Below are 20,633 nucleotides of genomic sequence, written 5' to 3'. Positions count from 1 at the left end.
CCACCCATGAGAGGGGCGAGTGTGACAGCACTAAAAAGCAGAGGGTCACACAGGAAAAGCCCTGCACGGGCAGCTCTCTGAATATTTCAGATTATGTATTCCAAAGCTTTCTGTATAAAAACTGTATGACGCTCAGACTTGGAAAACTTTTCTGAGTTTTCATCCTGTCTATGAATTCTATCCACTGCTTCCTCCAACGGCGGGGGTAATGGGGGTGTAAACAGAGACGAATGGCTTCCTGAAAAAGACTGCAAGCTCTCATCCACTCCCCCCCCCCGATTCGCTGTCAGCGCCGTGGTTCAGCTGCGCCCACAGTGTAATGCTCTTGCGCCGTATCATGTCAAATCCCAGCATTCTTTTTCAGCTGGCAACATGTCGACAAATAGGCTCAAGATGCTGTGATTGTTAGAGTCTGACGCCACGCAGTATTTTGCACCGTCCTCTGCTCCCTTTCGCATGCTGGAAAATAGGGAACTGACTTATCATGTTCAAATCAAAGTGGAATTTGATCATCACAAATAGCCAAAGAGGGGCAATTTAAAGCAGTCAATTGATCTGTTTCTAGAATAAATGATTGTACTTGGCGTGCTGCTTTTGGTAGGAAAATCAACACTTGTACAGTATCAAAAGCCACAGAAGAAGCAATGTCCTCAGGCCCAGTGTCACTGAAGTATTAGACATGCAAAATTAAACGTCCCCTCCCTTGCAGAAAGTTTGGTTCACGTGCTTTTCTAAAAGTTTAGATACCCCCGAGGACTGAGTCATTTGTGTGTGTGTGTGTGTGTTCCTGTGGTTTAATGAATCACTTAATGTCGCTGCCAGGGTACAATCTGTCACACTGATCACATGCTCCAGAGGGCTCTGCCCACAGTCATCAGATGCTCCACATATTACATGGCACATGATGTACTCTGCTCACAAACTGTCTGACGAGTATATCTCAATTCAACCGTTTAGTCACATAACTATAACTATAGAACTACACTGACTATTTTGATGTTTTAGGCTATAAAGTGTCGTCCTTTCCATTTCAAAAGTCCATTTTCTTACTGGAATGCGTGAATTTAGAGGCGGAGTGGCCGCATGTGCGTGTCCGTGCAGCCTTGCGGGCGGTTGTTCTGCTCAAACGTCGAGGGAGCGTCACCCTCATTCACGTCGAGTTCTTGAGGTTAACAGTGATGAAATGTCAGCGAGAGCGAGTCAGAGCTTCGGTGGAGACTAATATCTATATCAGCCAAGAAGGAAACCCAAACTCTCATTACAGTTCCACTTTGGTTTAATTGTTATTTAGAAGTTCTTGGAAACTATTCACACCCATTAAAAAAATTAAGCGAAATAAGCAAAATCTGCTGCAGGCCAAAAGAGCTGACTTCCAAAAACACAGATGAACTTCAGTGCTTGTGTTGTGCTTTATACTCAGAGAAACTTCTACCCTCTACCCCTTGTTTAAGATCTGTATAAGTATACTAATCGGTGTACAAAACTCCACAAAGAGACAACATATATGCAAGCTTTTCACAGAGTAAGCACGTTCAAATCTCAAGCTTCCCCGGAGCTGTCACAGTGATGTCGACGACACCAATTAGCAGTGTTGAAAAGACATCTGTGCTGCACAGAGAGGCTGTGGCGGTGCATGTGCATCTCAGGTGTTCAGCTTAGCATGTCTCGCACGCTGTGGGCGCTGAGATGGAGTGGCAAACTGCTGCAAAATTGTTTCTGTTGGCAACACAATCCGAGAAAACCACATAAGTGGTGTGCTGGAGAGCGAGTCCTTTCCGGCCTTGTTTGGCTCGGTGGAGCAAATGCAAATGACTCCCAGTGATGTCATTATTAAAACACCTGTCAACGTGTGTGTGTGTGTGTGTGTACATGCGTCTGAAGAACCGTGCAATCTTCCCGTTCATTGCTCCCCGCGCTATCGCTTCGCCACAGCAAGAAAACGCTTTACAAGGCGGTGAAAGGGGCCGTGAGGAAGTGACTACAATGAGAAATTACACATTATGTTCGGACCTGCAGTCTTGTAATTGGGCTTGAGCAACTTTTACGGTCTGCTCAGACTGTCAAGGTTCCAACTGCGAGGTGAATCAAATACCTCGGAGGATGGAGCTGGATTTTAAAGACCCTCATGGCAGAACAACCCTGAATGTAATCAACAGCATCAACTGCACTTTCCAGACAGATCAATGCAAACATTTTTATTAAGTTTCATTGCCAGCAGTGGGTTTCCAGCCAAGCAGATGTTTGAACTCAGAGCAACGAAGCTAAATGTGCTTTTAAACAAGCTGCAGGTCTTCGTGTTCTCCACAAAGGCAGCCATTCTATATATTGATGTCTCACTCGCATAGTCTGACAATGACTTTGTTTCCCTACTCTGTCTTAACTTGTGTTTCATTGATGTTGGCTTTGCTTCCTCATTGTCTTGAGCCCCACATACCAATATAACACACTTCAGTGTCTGTTTCACCATGCAGTTAGAATCCACTTCAGATTGAAATCTAGTTATTAAAGCACTGATTAAACAAGTTATGAAAAGATTTCTAAGCGTTCTAAAGACACAACTTCTCACCAAATTTTGTCTGGTTTTAACTGAGACGTCTCCATCTTGCGATTTCAATGCCAATGCGGACGTGTCTGGCCTAGCTTGACAACATGATGAATCCCAGAAGTCTGCCTGTGACCCCTCTGGCCCGATCACCTTCGCTCTTCACACAGGTCGCAAAAGACCGCAAGCTAATATTGGCCCATATCGTCTCAGCCAAGTGACAGGAAGTCAGAAGAGTGCCAATCATCAAAAGTGTAAAAGGTATTTGGTGAGATCACAGCAGTGACAGAAGCAACTTGAAGGTAGCTAGTATCTACCTTCTAAAGTGTAATATAAACACCAGTATGATTTCTTGTGAATATGGGATTCAGTGGGAAATGTGCTAAGCACCAAATGTCTGTTTCCCATTGCGTAGAGTATTTATAGCGCACTATACAGGTAATGGGGGTGATTTCGGACACATCCCTCATGGGTGGTTCTTCAGCATATTGCTGGGTGTCATGTCTGCTCTGTAACAACCACAGGGCCTCCTGCTTATTTCACTTGTCACTCAGCACTCAAGCCAGCAGGAGGCAAAAATGGCTGAATATGCCTCATCTTCCTCGAGAGCTTGCTTCAAGACAGGGGGGCCAGCTGATGGATGGAAATGACATCCTGTCCTTCCGTCGACATGATGTGGAGCCTCTGAACATACATCCCACCGTATCCCCGGCATCCATCAATCTTTTTGTTTATCCAATACTGTCTGTGAATTGGTTCTCAGGTGAACGCGTCCCGTCAGGAGGGCAAGCTCCTGGAGGAGTGTGACGTCCTCATCGAGATTATTCAGCAGAGGAGGCAGATCATCGGCAACAAGATCAAGGAGGGGAAGGTGAGGTGAACGCTTTGAGAGCAGATAGCATTTATTTTCCTTTTTCACACCCGTCTTTCACTTCATATCCTCCCACCTTTCCTTACCTCTGCCAAGCTAAAAAAAAAAAAAACGCATTTAACCCATTTTAAAGCTGCTGTTTGTCATTCTGTTCCTCCACTACATACAGCACATGCTGAATTGATGCTTGTCATCAGATGGGCCATTGCTACTAATTTGCATTATTCCTTAATCATGAAAAATGGTATTTCCTTCCATTAGTGAACCATTCTACCAGGTATAATGATCATCAAGGGGCAAATACTGTCTACAGATCTAATATTTACAGTCATATGCATAAAAATTGAATACATTTAGCGGTGCATAAAACAATGTGCATATGTGGTACAATCTGGGTGGCAAGCATTCACTATCCAAAGGTTTGGATTGCTCCAGTTGATTGACTGCCAGCGTCATCGTCTTTATTCATCACTATTCAAACACACGCATGCACTCAAAACACTCCAGGCTGCCATCAAACAAATCAAATACAGTACTTTGTTGCGGCCCTTTGACCCGATCCCTACATGGTGAACAGGCGGCGGACCGTTCAGCAGCTGAAAATTCAAACCCTTCATCACACTCTGAACAGACGGTGAAATCAGGCCGACTGGTCAAGAGTAGATCCCAGAGCATATGGGAGGTCGCGTTGTACTCTAAACCCGAATGATTTTTTTTATCTGTATCTAATGAGACTTGGAATCCACCAGGGATTTGTCTTCTCCATGTAATGCTGGCTTTTAGCTTTTAGGATAGCATCAAAGAACATGCAGAGATATTTATTTTAAGGCCAATAGATTTCTACAAATTGCTTTTTGGTGGAGCATGAGAACATAATCAATAACAACCCAAAATACTCTTTTCTCAGAACAAGTTTCTGTTGCTGGCCTGCCTTATGCTCTTATTTTTTAACATCATAATGACTTGCAAATTTCAATGGATTTGGCCTGAGATTACAGTGTTTTGGGTCCTTTACAAGCCAAACTGCTGATGAAATGTCCTTCGACCCCAATTCAGCCACTGACCTCAATCTGTCTCTTAAAGTCTTGTACTCATACTGTGTGGAGAGGGAATGAAACAGAGGGACAAATAAGAGGAAATGAAATCCCAGATTTGTGTGGAATGGAATCACTGACATGGCAAGAAAATTCAGTATGAGCAAGTACACGGGAGAAGCTTATCTGTGTAGTACAAACGTTTTTTCTCAAGCCATTTGTCTGTTCTTTGGTTTCTCTTTTTTTCAAAATCGGCTATGATGGCACTCCATGGTTTCTTTGACTTTGTCGACAATGCCGAGAAAAGATTAACCTTGAAATGGCATTTACCTTCACAGTGACAAAATAACCAGGGGTTCTCAACAAATCCTCACAGGAAAAGAAACAAGGGAGTTCAAAACACATCAGCTTCTAGTCCTTTTAACTGCAGATCAGCAGGATGGCAGGATTTACCATCTTTAATATCCTAATCTTTTACCAATGAAAACAGCATAAAGAAGAAATAGACGACAGTTGCATGTGCACCAGGCAATTCTAGATTTGACCTTTTCATGTATGGGTGACTTCATCCATCTCCTTGTACCAATAAAATCCCACAGTTTGGGGTAATTTGTTGTTGTCAGGGCTGATTAAGTTCTCAACCCTAATGATCCACGACATCTTAACCTGGATGAGGACATTTTCACGCATCCTTGGTTTGACTACTTGATCCAGCCTAACAGCACTGACTTTGCGTTTCACCATACTTTTCAGGCACAAAGGCTCCGGAAGCTCGCCCAACAGATCTCCAACTGCAAGCAGTGCATCGAGAGGTCGTCGGCCCTCATCGCACAGGCCGATCAGACACTGAAAGAAACCGACCATGCTCGCTTCCTGCAGACTGCCAAGAGCATCAATGAGAGGTCAGACTGGCCCCACATGTTGGAATTATTCACCTTAGGGAACGAGGATCTAGCTTTAGGGAGAGGGCATAGAGTGCACACATAGATGGTGACAACCAATCTGAGATGCATGTGTACTTGACTTGCCCAACAGCAAAGACACGGAGAGACGGAATTTAATCTTTTATTTAGCCTAATCTTATTCCGCTCCCTGCTTAAGCTCTCTGACTAATTGATTTAGCAATTGAGACCAAAACCCGGTGTCCAATATGGGCATCCTCAGGAGAAACAAAGCGGAGTGATATAAAAAGAAGTCATTATCCTTTAGTCCTTCAAACAAAAGTTGTCTTTCAGTCACAATCTAATCGGCACGGCGTCTTTAATTAGGTGGCTGATTTTATTCAGATGTAGTGTTTTAATTTAGCGACTGTTGAGCAGTTTGTTCAGACTGTCTGTGTTCTTCATCAGCTAAAATGATGCTACAATGCCTCGTTTCTCGTAGCTTATGAGTTAAGATATGCTGTATGTTCTTCCGTTCTTTTATTTCAAAGATAAGAAATGCATAAATAAAGCCTAAAAGCCTGTTCGATCTTAATTGGTAATGACCCAGGGTTTCCATGGCAACCGCATCAACCCAAGTCCTGATCCCTGAGATACATCTGACGGACACCTTCGACAATTTCGCCCTCGACTTCGGCAGAGAGAAGAAGTTGCTGGAGAGTCTGGATTATCTGACAGGTAAACTTTGTGATGTCATCAGCGTCTTTTTGTTCGGTGTTGTATTGCTAACATTAAAAACAGTTTTAATCACCACCTGAAATTCAGAGGATTCATTTGTGGTCAAAATCAGAGGGCAGTGCACCATCGTCTGCAACGTTGTGGCTTGATATTTACTTTCTCTGAGGTTAAAAGCACCAACCAAATGTCTGCTTTTGTTGGATCTACAGTCTAGACCTTTACTCCAGTTCCTCATTGACCATGAAACCAAACATTCCCTCTAATTACGATTCCACTCCAGCTTTAAATTCAGATTTTGTCTTTTCTTTTTAAATTCTTTTGAAGTCCCTGCTGTCTTCAAGCACTGCGTTTGAAGGAACAGGCCCCAGCCTATTAAATCCAAAATTAATTTTCAACATTAATTTCTGATGTCCCACTTGCGAGGGCCCATCAAAATGTCAGCGCGTGAATTATGAGCATGCTGGGGACGAAAACAAGGCATGGTGTGCAAAGGATTTGAAGGTGGGAAAATGGCTGGCTCGTATTTATTCTAGGCGATGCATGAGGGCCTTGCTGGAGGGCCTTTTCGCTAAGTGAATCAGTCTGAATCACTCCACTATGTGCAGCCACTCATGACAGAACGCTCGGGAGAGGGTGAGAGTGACAGACACAGAAAGAGATAGGAACTGGCTCGACAATCAATTTAAGCTGTGCCTTTGTATCTTTGTTTCTTACCTCAGTCCATCTCTTTCTACTTAAGACGTCATGGTTTGAGTACAAAAAAAACAATGTCTTATTTATTTCCCTCACTAACAAAAACAGCTATAACTCAATAAAGTACACCTGAATCAAAAAGTGAGCGCAGGGAAGCCATTTAATCATCTGATTATGCAATGAGCCACATATGTTACTGCTAAAAAGGATGGGGGTATTTACTCTTCCCGCTGTGTTAATGTGTTTCTGAATATTTTATCATTTCTCTTCCGCGTTGCTTTTAATGCTCAACCTACCACTCTACTGGAAAGAACATTTTAAATCCTGCATGTAATGAAGCCCTTGCATTCATAAATTGAACCAAATGAACATGCACTCGGTTAATTGGGGCTGCGGTGTCATAACAACTGACAGCCTTTGAGTGTGTTATCATTTTGGAATGTTGCTAATATGATTTGCAGCTATGCTCAACTGGACTGTAGCATCTTGGTGGGTGACGTTCCTCTTTTCATCCCCTGCAGCTCCAAATGCTCCGTGCATCAGGGAGGAGTTGTGCACGGCCTCCTACGACACCATCGCTGTCCACTGGACGTCTGATGATGAATTCATAGTGGTGTCCTATGAGCTCCAGTATGCCATCTTCACAGGGCAGTCTAACATTGCCAGTAAGTACGTGTGGCTGAATAGGGATGCTTGAGTCAGATAGGGTTCGGGTGAAGTACGATGCATCTTGAAACACAAATTCACTCTGATTGAAATCATTACTGGTCGTGGTTGTAGCTGTTAGTTGAAGAAGCTGAAGACATGTGATGGGTTTTTGGCACTTTGGGTGCTTTTAGCGACCTGGTGGGAATTCTGTCCACGCTGGATGAATACTGTGTGTCAGATCCTACTGACAGGGTAACAGCCACTCCCAGATGGAAAGTAGAAGTCATCCAAGTGAATCATGAAATGGGGATCCAATCAGCTAAAGGTGGCCTTGAAACAACATTCAGACCATGAGAAATAAAATAACATCATCACTGAGCAGCTGACCCAATAAATAAAGCCTAAACATTCAAATGATTAAATCAAATTGTTATCTGATCAAAGGCTTCAGCTGCAGCCCTGGCCATTGTCCAACATCCTGCATGCAGACATTTGCAATGGATTTGTTATGCAGACCATTTAGATCCAATTTACAGATCTGAGATCTGCTCAGTACAATCATGATGCTCTACTGTGGCCAGTAGCTGCCCTAAGGCAGCTGGGAGTTGAAGTGCTTTTCTAAAGGCTGAGATAGCAGTGGAAGTGAAGCCTCCTGAAGTGAAGCCTCTAGCTTTTATGCTACTATCACCCTCACATCAAATGACTGTGGCTTCGGAAGGAGGGAAGGAGAATAAGATTTGACGATAGCACAGCGGAGAATTCACACTGGATGCAAAGCGTTCAGCAAAAGATGAGACTTCAGTGGATATACTGAGCTCATGTGTCTACACATGCAGGGAGTTTAGGTTTAGCACAGAAGGAGAGAGATGTCACATTAGGAGAGATGACAGCTGCAAAATGAATGTCAGACACACGCGTACAGTGTTTTGTAGAACAAGACATACAGTATACGCAGGTATACACACACACATACTCCAATACACACAAGACCACAAAAATCATGAGACACTCCAGTGAGCAACGGCTACAAGGAAGAAAATGGGGTCAGGACATCTGAAGACGAGCTCCCCCTGCTCCCTTTCAATCAAACTGCCTTCTCTGTCTTTCATTTGGTCTTTTTTTTTTCCAGATTCAAATAGATTCACCTCACAGCAAAAACCCTGAATTGTCTGGACAATGACCTCACACATGGGCTGGGTCCATTTGGACATTTGCATTCTCGCATCCAGCTCCTCTGGGTGATGCCCAGATAAGGAACCAAAAGTCGCAGTTTTAGTTAATCTGGAGACAATGTGTAGATACATAAAATCAGATCAATGCTGCTCACAGAATCAAAAAGAGTAGAAACAAATCACTCTGATGTTGTAGATTTTCAGACAAACCTGTCATATGAATCTGCACTTGCTGTTACCACCAGTAACCACAGGTGTCGCCAAATCAGCCAGGACCAAAATCTTAAGGATGACAACTTTGTAGGATTTTTCCCTCCTTTTATTTCTCCCCATTTTTGCAAGGTTACACATTTATCATTGCCTTCTCATTACTTTACAGTTTAAAACATGTTTAGGACCAACAGCCATTAAACTAATGTGAGACTCATCTTCCTCCTTCTTCCCCCTCTTGCTTTCACATCCCTGTCTCCTTCGGTTTACTAAGATTTGTGTGAGCTTTCTCACCTCCCCTTTTCACATTAAATAACATCAGAGGTGTTGCTGTTGGCATTGAAGTCACATGCATTGGCATTGAAGTCACATGCCGCTCCTGCCGGGAGCAATTCAGATGAATCAGAGGTGGAATTCGTCTAATGTTAATGCATTAAAAACACAACAACAACGTCCTTAACTGGAGTGCATAATCGTTCGGCACAGCCTGCTGAAGTGGATTTCCTGTGGGAGATTTGCGTTAGTGACATTTGTCTTAATCCATTTTAAAGGATTACGACAAATGTTCGTGTTGTGGTTGGAAAGAACTGATGTAAATGCATACTGATGTTGTTTTCTTGGGTTAACAAAGTTATGATTCTCAATATTTTTATTACATCAGTTAATGTATTTGCATTTTAAAGTTGTCAGGCTGATGAAAAATGTTGTAATTTTTCTATTTTCCACAGATTCTACTCAGGCCTCACAGAAAGGCAGTATCTACCAACAAAATGCAGAATTTTGTTATCGACTTAATTAGTTCATTAAAAAAATAAACTTTAGTTGGATTGTTTAAAGTTGAACATGTGACTGTGAAATCAAAAGGAAAAGTGAGGGTGCTCATCGTGGAAATGTTCCCCCATAGGTGGCAGAGAGCTGCACTATAATTTTAACCTCCTGCTAAATTCCTCAGGCGAACTAAGCCATGGCATGGAAGGAAAACACACACACACACACACACACACACACACACCCTCGTGCACACACTCTTGCCTTGCCTGAAGTTCCATTGAATAAAACACACACCAAGCAGAGAGAGCATAGTGCAGCTATGAAGCCAACAAGGTGCGAATGGTTTCCTCTTGTGCCTTTTCACACCCTCTCACCTGTTCCCACTGCCACGAGCTCACACACAGCCAATCATCCTTTCACACAGCTGCACATCACACTCCTCTCTCGGAAGCTTTTAAGTAAACCTTTGGGTGTGATTTTTCTTGTGCTTGAAGTGCCCGGAGGTACAATCAAATGTTTTAGGCAGATTTCTTGTTCTTTTCTGACCTTGCTCTTTCAATAAAGCACTACAATAATGACGCTAACTGCTAATTGTATCCCTCCTCCCTCTGCCTCTTTTACCTTTTCTCGCCTTCCTTTCCCTCTCCTCTCAGGTCTGTGTAACTCATTGGAGAGCTGGATGATTGTTCCCAACATAAAGCAGAACCACTACACCGTGCACGGTCTGCAGAGTGGCACCAAGTATATCTTTGTTGTCAAGGCCATTAACCAAGCGGGAAGCAGGAGCAGTGAACCGGGGACTCTGAAGACCAACAGTAAGTGCAAGACGACTGAAAAAGAACACTCTGCATGGGATTGACATTTAATGAAAATTCGTGTGTAAACACCCACACAGAAGTAGCTGACTGATTTTTTTTTTTCCTGTCGGCAAATATGAAATTCAATTAACTGAAAAGAAATGAGCTGTTCTTTAAAGAATGTTGCCTTTTATAGATCTCAGTTCATTTCAAAATCAATTTTTTTTTATTTTTTATTTTTTTCCCGTTCCCTCCCTCTCCTCTCCTCCATCAGGCCAGCCGTTCAAGCTGGATCCCAAATCTGCCCACAAGAAGCTGAAGGTGTCCCACGATAACCTGACAGTGGAGCGGGACGAAACCACGTCCAAGAAAGGCCACAGCCAGGAGCGTTTCACCAGCCAGAGCAGCTACGGCTGCGTGGGAAATGTCTTCATCGACAGCGGCCGTCACTACTGGGAGGCTTTAATTGGAGGGAGCACATGGTGAGTTTTATTGAGCCGCAAATTTCCAGTGGGCAGTCTGAGTAAAAGTTACTCATTTTCACGTGCAATGACGGAATCTTCCGCTCCTCCTCAGGTACGCTGTGGGCATAGCCTACAAATCAGCCCCCAAGCATGAGTGGATTGGGAAGAACTCGGCCTCCTGGGTGCTCTGCCGCTGCAACAACTCCTGGGTGGTTCGCCACAACAGCAAAGAGCTGGCCATCGAGCCCTCGCCCCACCTGCGGCGCGTCGGGGTCCTGCTGGACTACGACGCCGGCTCCCTGACCTTCTACGACGCCGTGGGCTCCCAGCACCTGCACACCTTTCACGTGTCCTTTGTCCAGCCCGTGTGTCCTGTCTTCAACGTGTGGAATAAGTGTCTGACAATTCTCACTGGTCTCCCCATCCCCGACCATCTAGAGGGACTTGAACCCCAGGACTGAAAACTACCGGCGGACGAGAATAAATCAGCATTAAATGGTCTGAATTTTGTTAAAGCTGCACTGCAGAGCACAAGCGTGTCCCGTTCTGCTTGATTTACCTAAATTAAATTCTGGTCATGTGCACTTTTTTTGTACCCAGAGGTAGTCACAAAACAATGAGTGAAATATAATGCTCCTCAACAGCAGCTAGCGAGTCCTAAAAAAGCCGGACTACAAACTGCAGCTTTGATATGCAAAGTGGGGTTTTATTTCAATAAGCTTCTCAAATTCCTAAAAGCAAATATAACGCTGGTTCATCATGTTGTCTTTGAGTCTTAAAGGCGGAGTGAAAACTCGACTAGATGGATGACTGTAAAGCCAGAGTTGATCCAGAAGAGACCAAATGGACTGAGCCGAGCCAGAAATTCCTACTCCAAGGCACTCTGGGGCCGCAGCGGCTGTATTTGTACCATTGCATCTAGGAGACAAGCCACAAATCAATTTCTAATTTTCACCTTATCAGATATAGCACTTTGAAAATCTCTGAAAGCACACACACATACACTTACACGGCATACACCCACACACACACAGACACAATTAAACAAGTGCGAATACACACATGCCACTCCAACTTCAATCAATCACGGTTGCTGGAAAAAGCAGAATATTAGATGTATATTTTGTAAATTTATTGCACCCCCAGCCCCCCATCGTTCCCTCGTTCATTAAAAAAAGAAACCAAAGTAGCCATTGCCGTCTGTCCAGATATCTTTACATAAATTTAACTTACAGAAATAAAGTTAATAAATGCTGAATTATTTTTTAAAAAGTGACAGAGAGGAAATAGCGTTATGCTAACATTAAATGCAGGATTCCCTTAAAGGTAGACCTTGTTTTTGCACATTGTTCATACTTTATTCATAGTTCTGTAGCCTAAAAATCTAATTTTGGTGCAATGAACATGCATTCATATTGGAAATGTGTTGTGTTCTGTTTGAGTTATCGTGTTCATTTCCTTTTTTTGGCAGCCACAGAATTGCTGCCATTATGATGTTTTGTGATACATTACATGTGAGTTGTGCAGCCCCGGGTTATTGTTGAAGCTAAGGGGTAAGAATACTCATTTGCGTGAGTTTTTTTTCTCTCTCTGTCTCTGTGTTTTTTTCTATTAAACCAGTGAGACCTGTTTGTACTGGTGTGCCAATACTCCAGAGCCATCTGCACTCTTTTAACCATTTTATCTTTTCAAAATATGAAATTTTACACACTGTTTTCACACTGGGGTCTTTTTTCATCAAATCTACATGCAGCACATTGTTTGAAAAGGTTGCATTACTCTCCACAAAAACACCCCTCCTTCACCTTGCACAGCCATGCACAGGGAGCTGCCCTCAGGCTTGTCGCACTTTGATGATGTCAGTAGGATGCACATTACTCTTCACTGATTGGCTGAATCTTGATTTAAATTTTCCCTCCTTTCTTGCTATTTAAAAAGGGACACAACAGCCTAAATGAGGTTCAGAAATTTGATTCTCAAAGGTTTAGATCCTTACAACCAAACCTCCCACAGGAATACGTCCATATGTGATAATTATGTTCTGTGTAATAACGTTTAACCGTGACAAAAATGGCGCTCCTCAGTGTAAATACAAAGATTTGGTTGTCGCTTTGTTTCAATACCCGGTACACTTAAAGGTATGACGAGAAATAGCAATCTGCTCTTTAATTCTGTGTTTCCTCGGCAATTAATTGAACTGTATGTTTTCATTGTATCTGATGCGAATACGTAGTGCTTAATTTAATGTTTCCATTTGAACTTTATGACCATGGTGTCACATGCTCTGTCTCTGTGGACATTTTTATGGAAAACAGGATATGAGTGCTTGCATCACTGTTGTCTGAGATATGTCTATGAAAAGGTCAGAAATAAACGTTCCTTTTCACATTAGAGGGTACTCTCTTTTTCTTTTTTTTGTAGAGTGCAGCGGTGTGAGAATGTCAAGAGCCGATCTCATAAAGCGGGACGGGGTGAAATGCCAGGAGCCTTTTTTTTTCTAGGGGATGAACAAACGAAGATCACAGTTTGAGGAAATTCAAGTCGTCCCATATTCAATATATTATGGCAGACTATGGCATTTTGGTCTGAGTAAAGTTATTGGTGACCTTCAGGAAGGCACCGCAGTCATTGATGTAAGCATGAATATCTTTCCCTTCTCAGCTACTTGTCCAGTTCTAAAAAAGAAAACAGGTCAGAGACAAAGTCAGTCATTCGACATTTAAAGGACCAGAGTGGATTTAGTGGCATCTAATAGTGAGGTTTGCTTTGTCCACTCTGGGCTACCGTAGAAACATGGCAGTGCAACATGGTGGACTCCATGGAAGAGGACCTATCCCCTCTGAAATTTTGCTTGTGGACCTTTCCTTCCATTCGTAACATGTTTGAAGGGTTTTGTTGAATTTTCCCCATCCAAATTTTGCCACAGTCCACCATGTTTATTCCCTCACATAGACTACAAGCCTCTGCATATGGACGGCGTTCCGAAGACTGAAGGTTTTTGACAAGTGACAACTTAAAAACAAGTTAAGACGCACTTAGATTTATTCAGATTTATCTGGCAATGTGGGGTCTAATCATCTTCACTACACAATCTAATGTACTATCATTATCCTCTGTGACATGACGCTATTTGGAACCTTTGCCTCTGAATGATAAACAATCCGGGCAGATGCTGATGTCAACCTCTAAGTTCAGGCTTCAACTCGCTGGGTTCACATGAGTTTACGAATTTCCTGTGGAAGAGGAAGTTGTCGAGCTTATCATGTGAACTTCCGGCGAACCCCATGGGCTCTTCCTGATTCTCCAGGACCGATTGTTCTTGGATGCCAGGAGCTTCAGTGGGGCTTGGCGCTGAGCAGCGAGCATGTTGCGAGTGTGCTGTTCACACGGTTCAGTGGCATGAGTGGGCAAAATGAGTTTACCCAGCTCTCCACTAAGCAAACAATAAAGGGACAAAAGGGCAATTTTCAGGAGGTATGCGCTCGTTTGTATTAGAGGTTGAATTACAGACAGAGACAGATTGACTGGACTTCTCTCTGTTGTCACTTATGCTACTTTTTCCAACTGCTGCTGTATGAGACACACACTATGCATTTATGATTGGCATATGTGCTCTGAAATAACTTTCACAAAATTTCTGCTTAAGGGACATAATTTCATTTCTGAACCAAAACAGTTAAATGAAATTCTTGGGTGACGCCTTGAAGTGGCATGGGATTTGCTGTCTTAATTGATGATGAATCTCTATCTCAGTGATGCTCATGGATGAGATTATGTATTTAAGTTTTATGCATGTTACATTTAGTCACATTGGATGACTTCCCCTGGGATTTATAGCAACTAGAGGCAATAAAATTAGGGATTTCTCTGGGTTTGATTATTGTTGGAAACATTTGGGATAATGTTAAATACACAACTGCAACAGAATATATGACATAGGCACAGTCAGTTGTAGGTATTGTAATGCAGAAATGTAACATTGCGCTGCTCAGAAATTTGGGTTAGTGACTATAATTAGTAGAATGTGTCATCACAATGACTCTCACAGTGTTACATCAATGACACAATTATATGCACTGCACATTAAATGTATAAATTCATGAGTCACAATATGAAGCCATCTGTGCGTCTTTAAAAGGAGTCAGCCAAGCGTAAGTTGCGTCATTTCTTGATATGTGCATGTCCACAGAGAGTAATTACCTTCTTTAAGACTTGACTTAAGACTGCTTTCCATATACAATATATCATACTCTGTTCTTCAGTGACATGTCTATTTGTTCCCTGCATGACATGAAAGAATTCATTGTCGGCCAACTACAATGGAAGTATGCCTTGAGACTTTCTGAAGCCATTGTCAAACAATTACATTTATGTAATGGAAAATACAATTTGTTGGCCCGAAATTCTGACCTTTTCCTCCAAGCTAACACAATTTGAGCCAAGTTCAGCAGTTAAACGTGCTTGCTGACCCGCTCATGCGCTCATTCAAGACTTTGTGTGACATTTCAAACAATCGATGCAGTAACTTAATGTGTCTTGGGATTTTGCTGTTCGGCTGAAACGCAGCACAAAGGTTGAGGACCAACTATTTTATTAACCTATATCAAGGGAGGGATTTGCTGAGCTTGTGAGTTTTTTCAACACAGTGTTGGTTCACAAACAGTGACGCACCACCATAGAGGGAACTACACAATGAGGTCCAGCAGCTCAGAGCTAAGGCTTTTTTTTTTTTTTGCTTCAAGGGCACCTTGAATATACTTTAGGAAGAAGCAGAAACTGTTACTCATTCAATTTTTCCCCATGGGTCTTGGAATTTGAACCACTGACCTTCCTTCACAAGACCACTACACTTTCCTTTAGGCAAGCTCTGTCCCACTTTTAGACATACCATTAAGCCAGAGCTGGTTCAGTGCGTTGCTGTTTGTGCTGGTGCCACTGCAACTCCACTTGTATGGGCAGTCGTGAGGCTCTGCATTCCCTTGAGGATTTTTACAGCCAAGCCACAGCACAGAGATAGAGACAAGACTCAAAAAGACACAGCCTTCAAGCTCCTGGGGGAGCTGTACATATATTCTGTGGGCCCTTGCCATTCTGATGAATGTGTGTGTGTGTTAAGAGAACTCTGACGATTTGGCATTTCAAGCCAATAGGCAAAGGCATCATTTTGAGATATAAGCTGGGGGGCAATAACAGCACTTCCCTCAGGAGTGGATCTGGAAAATGGGACAAATGATATAGAAGCACAGTGACAACAAAGACAAAATGAAGCTAGGTCAAACTATTGCATTCCTGGCTCCGACTCTCTTGTTTTGTATGAAAATATTGCGCGTTGTACTTATTCATTTCTTGCCATTCTTATGTATATCTGGGTCTGACTATGCAAAAGCTTTTTTTCTCCATGCCATCTTGCAGAATAGAGAAACCAGTCCTCAAAATGCCCAGCAGATGTCACTGTTAGGATTCAGGAAAATCAGCACACAAGCACCCCACAGAAATGTCACTGGATTATGGGCAGTTATTGGCAGCAGAATGACTATTGAACTTCCCTCTACATAGACCTGGTGTGTGTGTGTGTGTGTGTGTGTGTGTGTGTGTGTGTGTGTTTTTATCACAGAAAGAGTTATTTCCAAGGAAACAGAACAGTTATACATGGCAGTCTCTAAGCAATCCATGTGTTTGAATGTATTTCAATAATACTGAGGTCTGTGATCTAGCAATAGAAAAAAAAAAAGACCATGTTAAATGTATCACGTCATATGTCATTTCACATCTACTGATTTCAGCTTACAGGAAAAAAATCTATGAACAAAATGCGGGTAGCTCTTTTATGCAAGCGTCAGGAACCTATTTGGCTGCCTATCAAGCATTATCTGATTCCTCTAAGTCACTATCTATTAAATCCTCAATTTGGAAGGTTCTTTGGGAGACCATTATTCACAAGTCATTGCACTAATAGAGACCACAGTAGTGTCTATTTCAGGGTGCAGGCAGAGAAAATGTGCTACAATAAGTCATACAATTTGACTTCAGACGCTATGTTTCATGAGTGTTTTGAAAAGATCAATATGCAATCAGGAGCTTGTGGTCGTTTTTCTTCCTGAAGGATTTTAGACTAGACTGGAAGCGTTTGTGAAAAATAATATATACATTTTCCCGCCTAGCAACGTGGACTATGGTCTGGCAACATCGTTACACCCAATCAGTATCATCATATTCAAGCAGCCTAACTGACAGCTGTATAATTTAAATTCAAACTTGTGCAGTTTCTGTGCACTTGGCTGTGTTGTACTGTATGTATCAGCATACTTGACCTCCTTGAGGCCGACGACCGCATGACGGCAACCGCATCACGACCGCCTGACGAGTTTACTACTGAAGGCAGTCAACCACCGCCTTTGATATGCCGGTGCCAAAGTTCGACCTTCTGGTCAAGCTTCTTGATGACCACCACAGCTGAGTTTGCTGCCAGCAGGAATCCAAGAATTTGGCTGATATCTGTCAAGGCCAGGTTGCTAGCAGGTGCTTGGTCTGGATCTAGAAAGGCTCTGTTCGCTTGGCTTAAGTAGAGTACCTCAGGGAGGCTGTTACAAGGTTTAGCTGCTAGCTGGGCTACACCAGTGAGGAGGTGGAGTGGCCACAAGGGCCCAAAGGCTGTCTGGCAGGTCATACCTACTGCTGACCTTAGGAAAAGCCTCCAAGAATCCTCAGGGCCGTTGCCTGACTTTATTCTCAAGATGTTGAGGTTAGAAAGCTAAAAAGAGGGTAGAGCAGTTCTTTAGCCCTCAGTAGCCTTCACATAGTCCGTGCTAATTGCAGGTTAGCTGTTGGGGGATTTGAAGACAGCAAGCAGGTATTCCACAGTTGCCTGTTCATCCTGGCTTTAAGCACTACTCATCCTCGTTACTGCGCAATGCAAGTGTTCTCACAACAAAATCATCTTTCCCATTCAGCTGTGAAGCTCATGGCTTAATAGCAACACTAGCTTCTTGAAAAACAGCTGTGCCTTATTCCTTACACCCACACTAGCTTTGGATTCATTTCCAAGCACACCATCCCCTGAAAGAAGAGCAGACAGATATTGGATCATTAATGAGAGTCAGGTGCTGAGCAGCTTCTTATCAGGACTCCCCTCGCTCCCTCCTCAATAACACTCAACCATACCCCTTCCTGCCGAAAACAGTTTTGACTCTTAACATTTATGGAGGGAGACCCCTCATTTATACTTTATTGCATTTAATCTTAATCAGAGACATGTTATTTATACAGCAGCCTTGCATTCTAATCTGTTGCACCAGACAAGGCACCAAAGGCTTTTGTGATGAACAATTTGCTCTATTGATCAGACAAGGCCTGGGGCACAATTACAGCCAAAGGAAGGAATGATCACTTTACTAATGATGGGGCTTCTGGGAAAGTTCAGTCCACAAGTTGAATAAGAAAAAAAAAATCACGAAAAGGAAAAAAATAAATTAGAAGTATACTCAATCTGAGTGACCCGGATTTTGATCACAAGAGATGACGTCTGTTGCCTGAATTTCTGACTAATATTGGTATCTGCTAACTGTGCTTAACTATGCCCATATCTTTCTTGCTTCCCATTTCATCCTTTGTCATCTCTCTCTTTCTTTTCTGACAATCAGTATTTCTCAGCCACTCCGCCTTTCTTAAATTCCTCTTCTTAAAATTCACTCACAGGCTGCATTTCTCTCCCACCTTCTCAATAACTCACTCAATCCCTCTTTGATAGTGTAGCAATTTTATCCAGACAGCCAGTCAAGAATCCAATTAGTTTGCACCTCTCAATCATAAAATCTTCAGTCAGGTTGAAACAAACTTGGACAGACATGCTTTTACCGCCTTGCTGCCTAATTAAGGGACGATAATTTATTGCACTCCAAATGGGCGAGAGCTTTTGTGCACTCAAGTAATTGGAAAAAAATATAAGGGAGACAAGAGAGGGGAGCAACCAAGCGACGAGAGACGATAAAGGCATGAATTAAAAGGTAGCAGACACGGGCAGGGTGTTAGCTAGGTGTTTGAGCCATTTCTGCTCATTTCTCCCTTGACTAAGTCCAAACTAAGAGTCGGACATTTTTCTAAAGGAGTCCTAGCAGGGCAGCGTGCAACGTAGGTCGTCTAAGGACTCGAGCGTCTTTCATATATGCTTTTAAAATTCAGGGGAGCGTTGCTTGTATCAGCAACACATCGTCTTTCATTTTAACAAGGAACGTACTAGAGAAGGGCCCTGACCCGGCAAGGTGGAAGAACAAACAAGGCTGCGCTTCTTTGTGTCTGTGTGTTTGTGTGTTCTTGTACTTCTGTACCTGTGAGAAACAAATTGAGTTTCAGACCTTTGGAGTGACAACATTTCTGAAAGCTGAGTTGGCTTTGTTTGGTCCTCAGTGTGGGATTAAGATTTCAGATTACAATTTGTCTTCATTATGAAGAGCTCCATTTGACAAGACTCAGTGATCTAGTCAGATCGTTGCAAGTGGATCCCAGCCAGGCATAACAGTCTATAACAGAATGTGCAGTCTGTACATTGTCACAACAAGAACAACGACTGCCCAACAAATTGAAAAGCCACCTAAATCTGCCAGTGTGCTTCTTCAGAGGTGCTTAGTGGGCTGTGGAATAGCTTTGGAAACTCCCTGCCCCCACACTTTAAAAGGTCAGTTGAGGGGGATCCAACTGTTTCTGCAACTTTCCAAAACCGACAATCACACCCGCTTCGCACTGGCAATGTCCAACAGTGCGGAGGTTTCATTCTGTACACGACTATCACCGTCACTGCTGTCACTTTTCGTGAGTACAACCAAGTGCAACACTTTCCGGAGATAATGTCTGAAAGTCTGGTAGAGCATAACCTACAGCACATACAGCAGCACGGCATCCCTTCACCTGGGGTGCACCATGTTTGTAATGTGTATATTGAGATCCCATCACAATGTGGACAGAAACAAGGTATTGCTCAATGATACGGCAAAAGCCCATGATCAGACTGTACGTTCCAACTTTGTAAGACAGGATTCCTGTTAAAAAATGTATGTTGAGCCATATAGCTGGTGATAAGTAAACTGAACCTGGTATAAAATCAGTCGAGTGCCCCTTTAAGTTTATCCAGAGGGAGTAAATGTGGTCACTGGAGAGAGCTCATTGGGACTGAAATGTAACTCCTACATGAGTGTGTGTGTGATGGAGAGAAGGTGAGGATGAGAGGGAGGCAGAATGCGAAAAGAGAGAAAACCTGTATGTTGTGCGCACAAGAAGAAGAGCAAAGAGAGTATATGTGTGAGATTAGGTGTAGTTGTGTGTGAAGGAGAAAGGAGGAGGAGGGAGAAAAGGTGAGAGGAGGATGCGCATTTGTGTATGGATGTGAAAATGCGTGCGAGTGCGCACGCGTGTGCGCGCTCGTGGCGGCGTTTGTTCTTGCCTGAGCGCATTTGCACAGAGGGGAACGGATATGACAGGCCTGTCTGCTGTCTCCCCAGAATAATTGCTTATGGATTACCTGAGGCGAGTCCCACTGGAGATACTTAGAAATGACACTCCCAGGTGACTCCTTGAATCATGTTCATATCCGGTGTGAGCGAGAGTTTGATTTTGCTTTGCCTGATGTGCGCGTATCCTTGTGTGCGTCCCCGTACGTGTGTGTGTTTGTGCGTGAGCCTTTGCAGATCCGAGGGGATACATTGTCTTCTTCATCTGGCTGACTGACACGCAAGGCGTCACAGCTGTTTGCGTGCACGAGCTGACTGCGTGTGCAAAGAAACACACCAAACACATAGGCCTGCTTCCTCCAGATCCATCAT

At 43.1% G+C, this 20,633-nt stretch overlaps 1 protein-coding gene across 3 annotated transcripts in view; it reads left to right on the top strand.

Annotated features, from left to right (window-relative positions):
- Positions 1-13,212, top strand: part of LOC143315974 (E3 ubiquitin-protein ligase Midline-1-like) — a 57,449-nt gene extending 44,237 nt beyond the window's left edge. For all 3 annotated transcript variants that reach the window (XM_076723613.1, XM_076723612.1, XM_076723614.1), the window contains exons 4-10: positions 3,306-3,413; positions 5,201-5,349; positions 5,939-6,066; positions 7,281-7,424; positions 10,214-10,375; positions 10,632-10,839; positions 10,934-13,212. In XM_076723613.1, coding sequence (XP_076579728.1) covers positions 3,306-3,413; positions 5,201-5,349; positions 5,939-6,066; positions 7,281-7,424; positions 10,214-10,375; positions 10,632-10,839; positions 10,934-11,282 — 1,248 coding nt within the window. In that variant the 3' untranslated portion in view covers positions 11,283-13,212. The remainder of the gene's footprint in view (positions 1-3,305; positions 3,414-5,200; positions 5,350-5,938; positions 6,067-7,280; positions 7,425-10,213; positions 10,376-10,631; positions 10,840-10,933) is intronic.
- The last annotated feature ends 7,421 nt before the right edge of the window (positions 13,213-20,633 follow it).

This window comes from Chaetodon auriga, chromosome 23 (assembly GCF_051107435.1).
Source record: "Chaetodon auriga isolate fChaAug3 chromosome 23, fChaAug3.hap1, whole genome shotgun sequence".
NCBI lineage: Eukaryota > Metazoa > Chordata > Actinopteri > Chaetodontiformes > Chaetodontidae > Chaetodon > Chaetodon auriga.
This window is presented reverse-complemented; position numbering and strand designations above follow the sequence as displayed.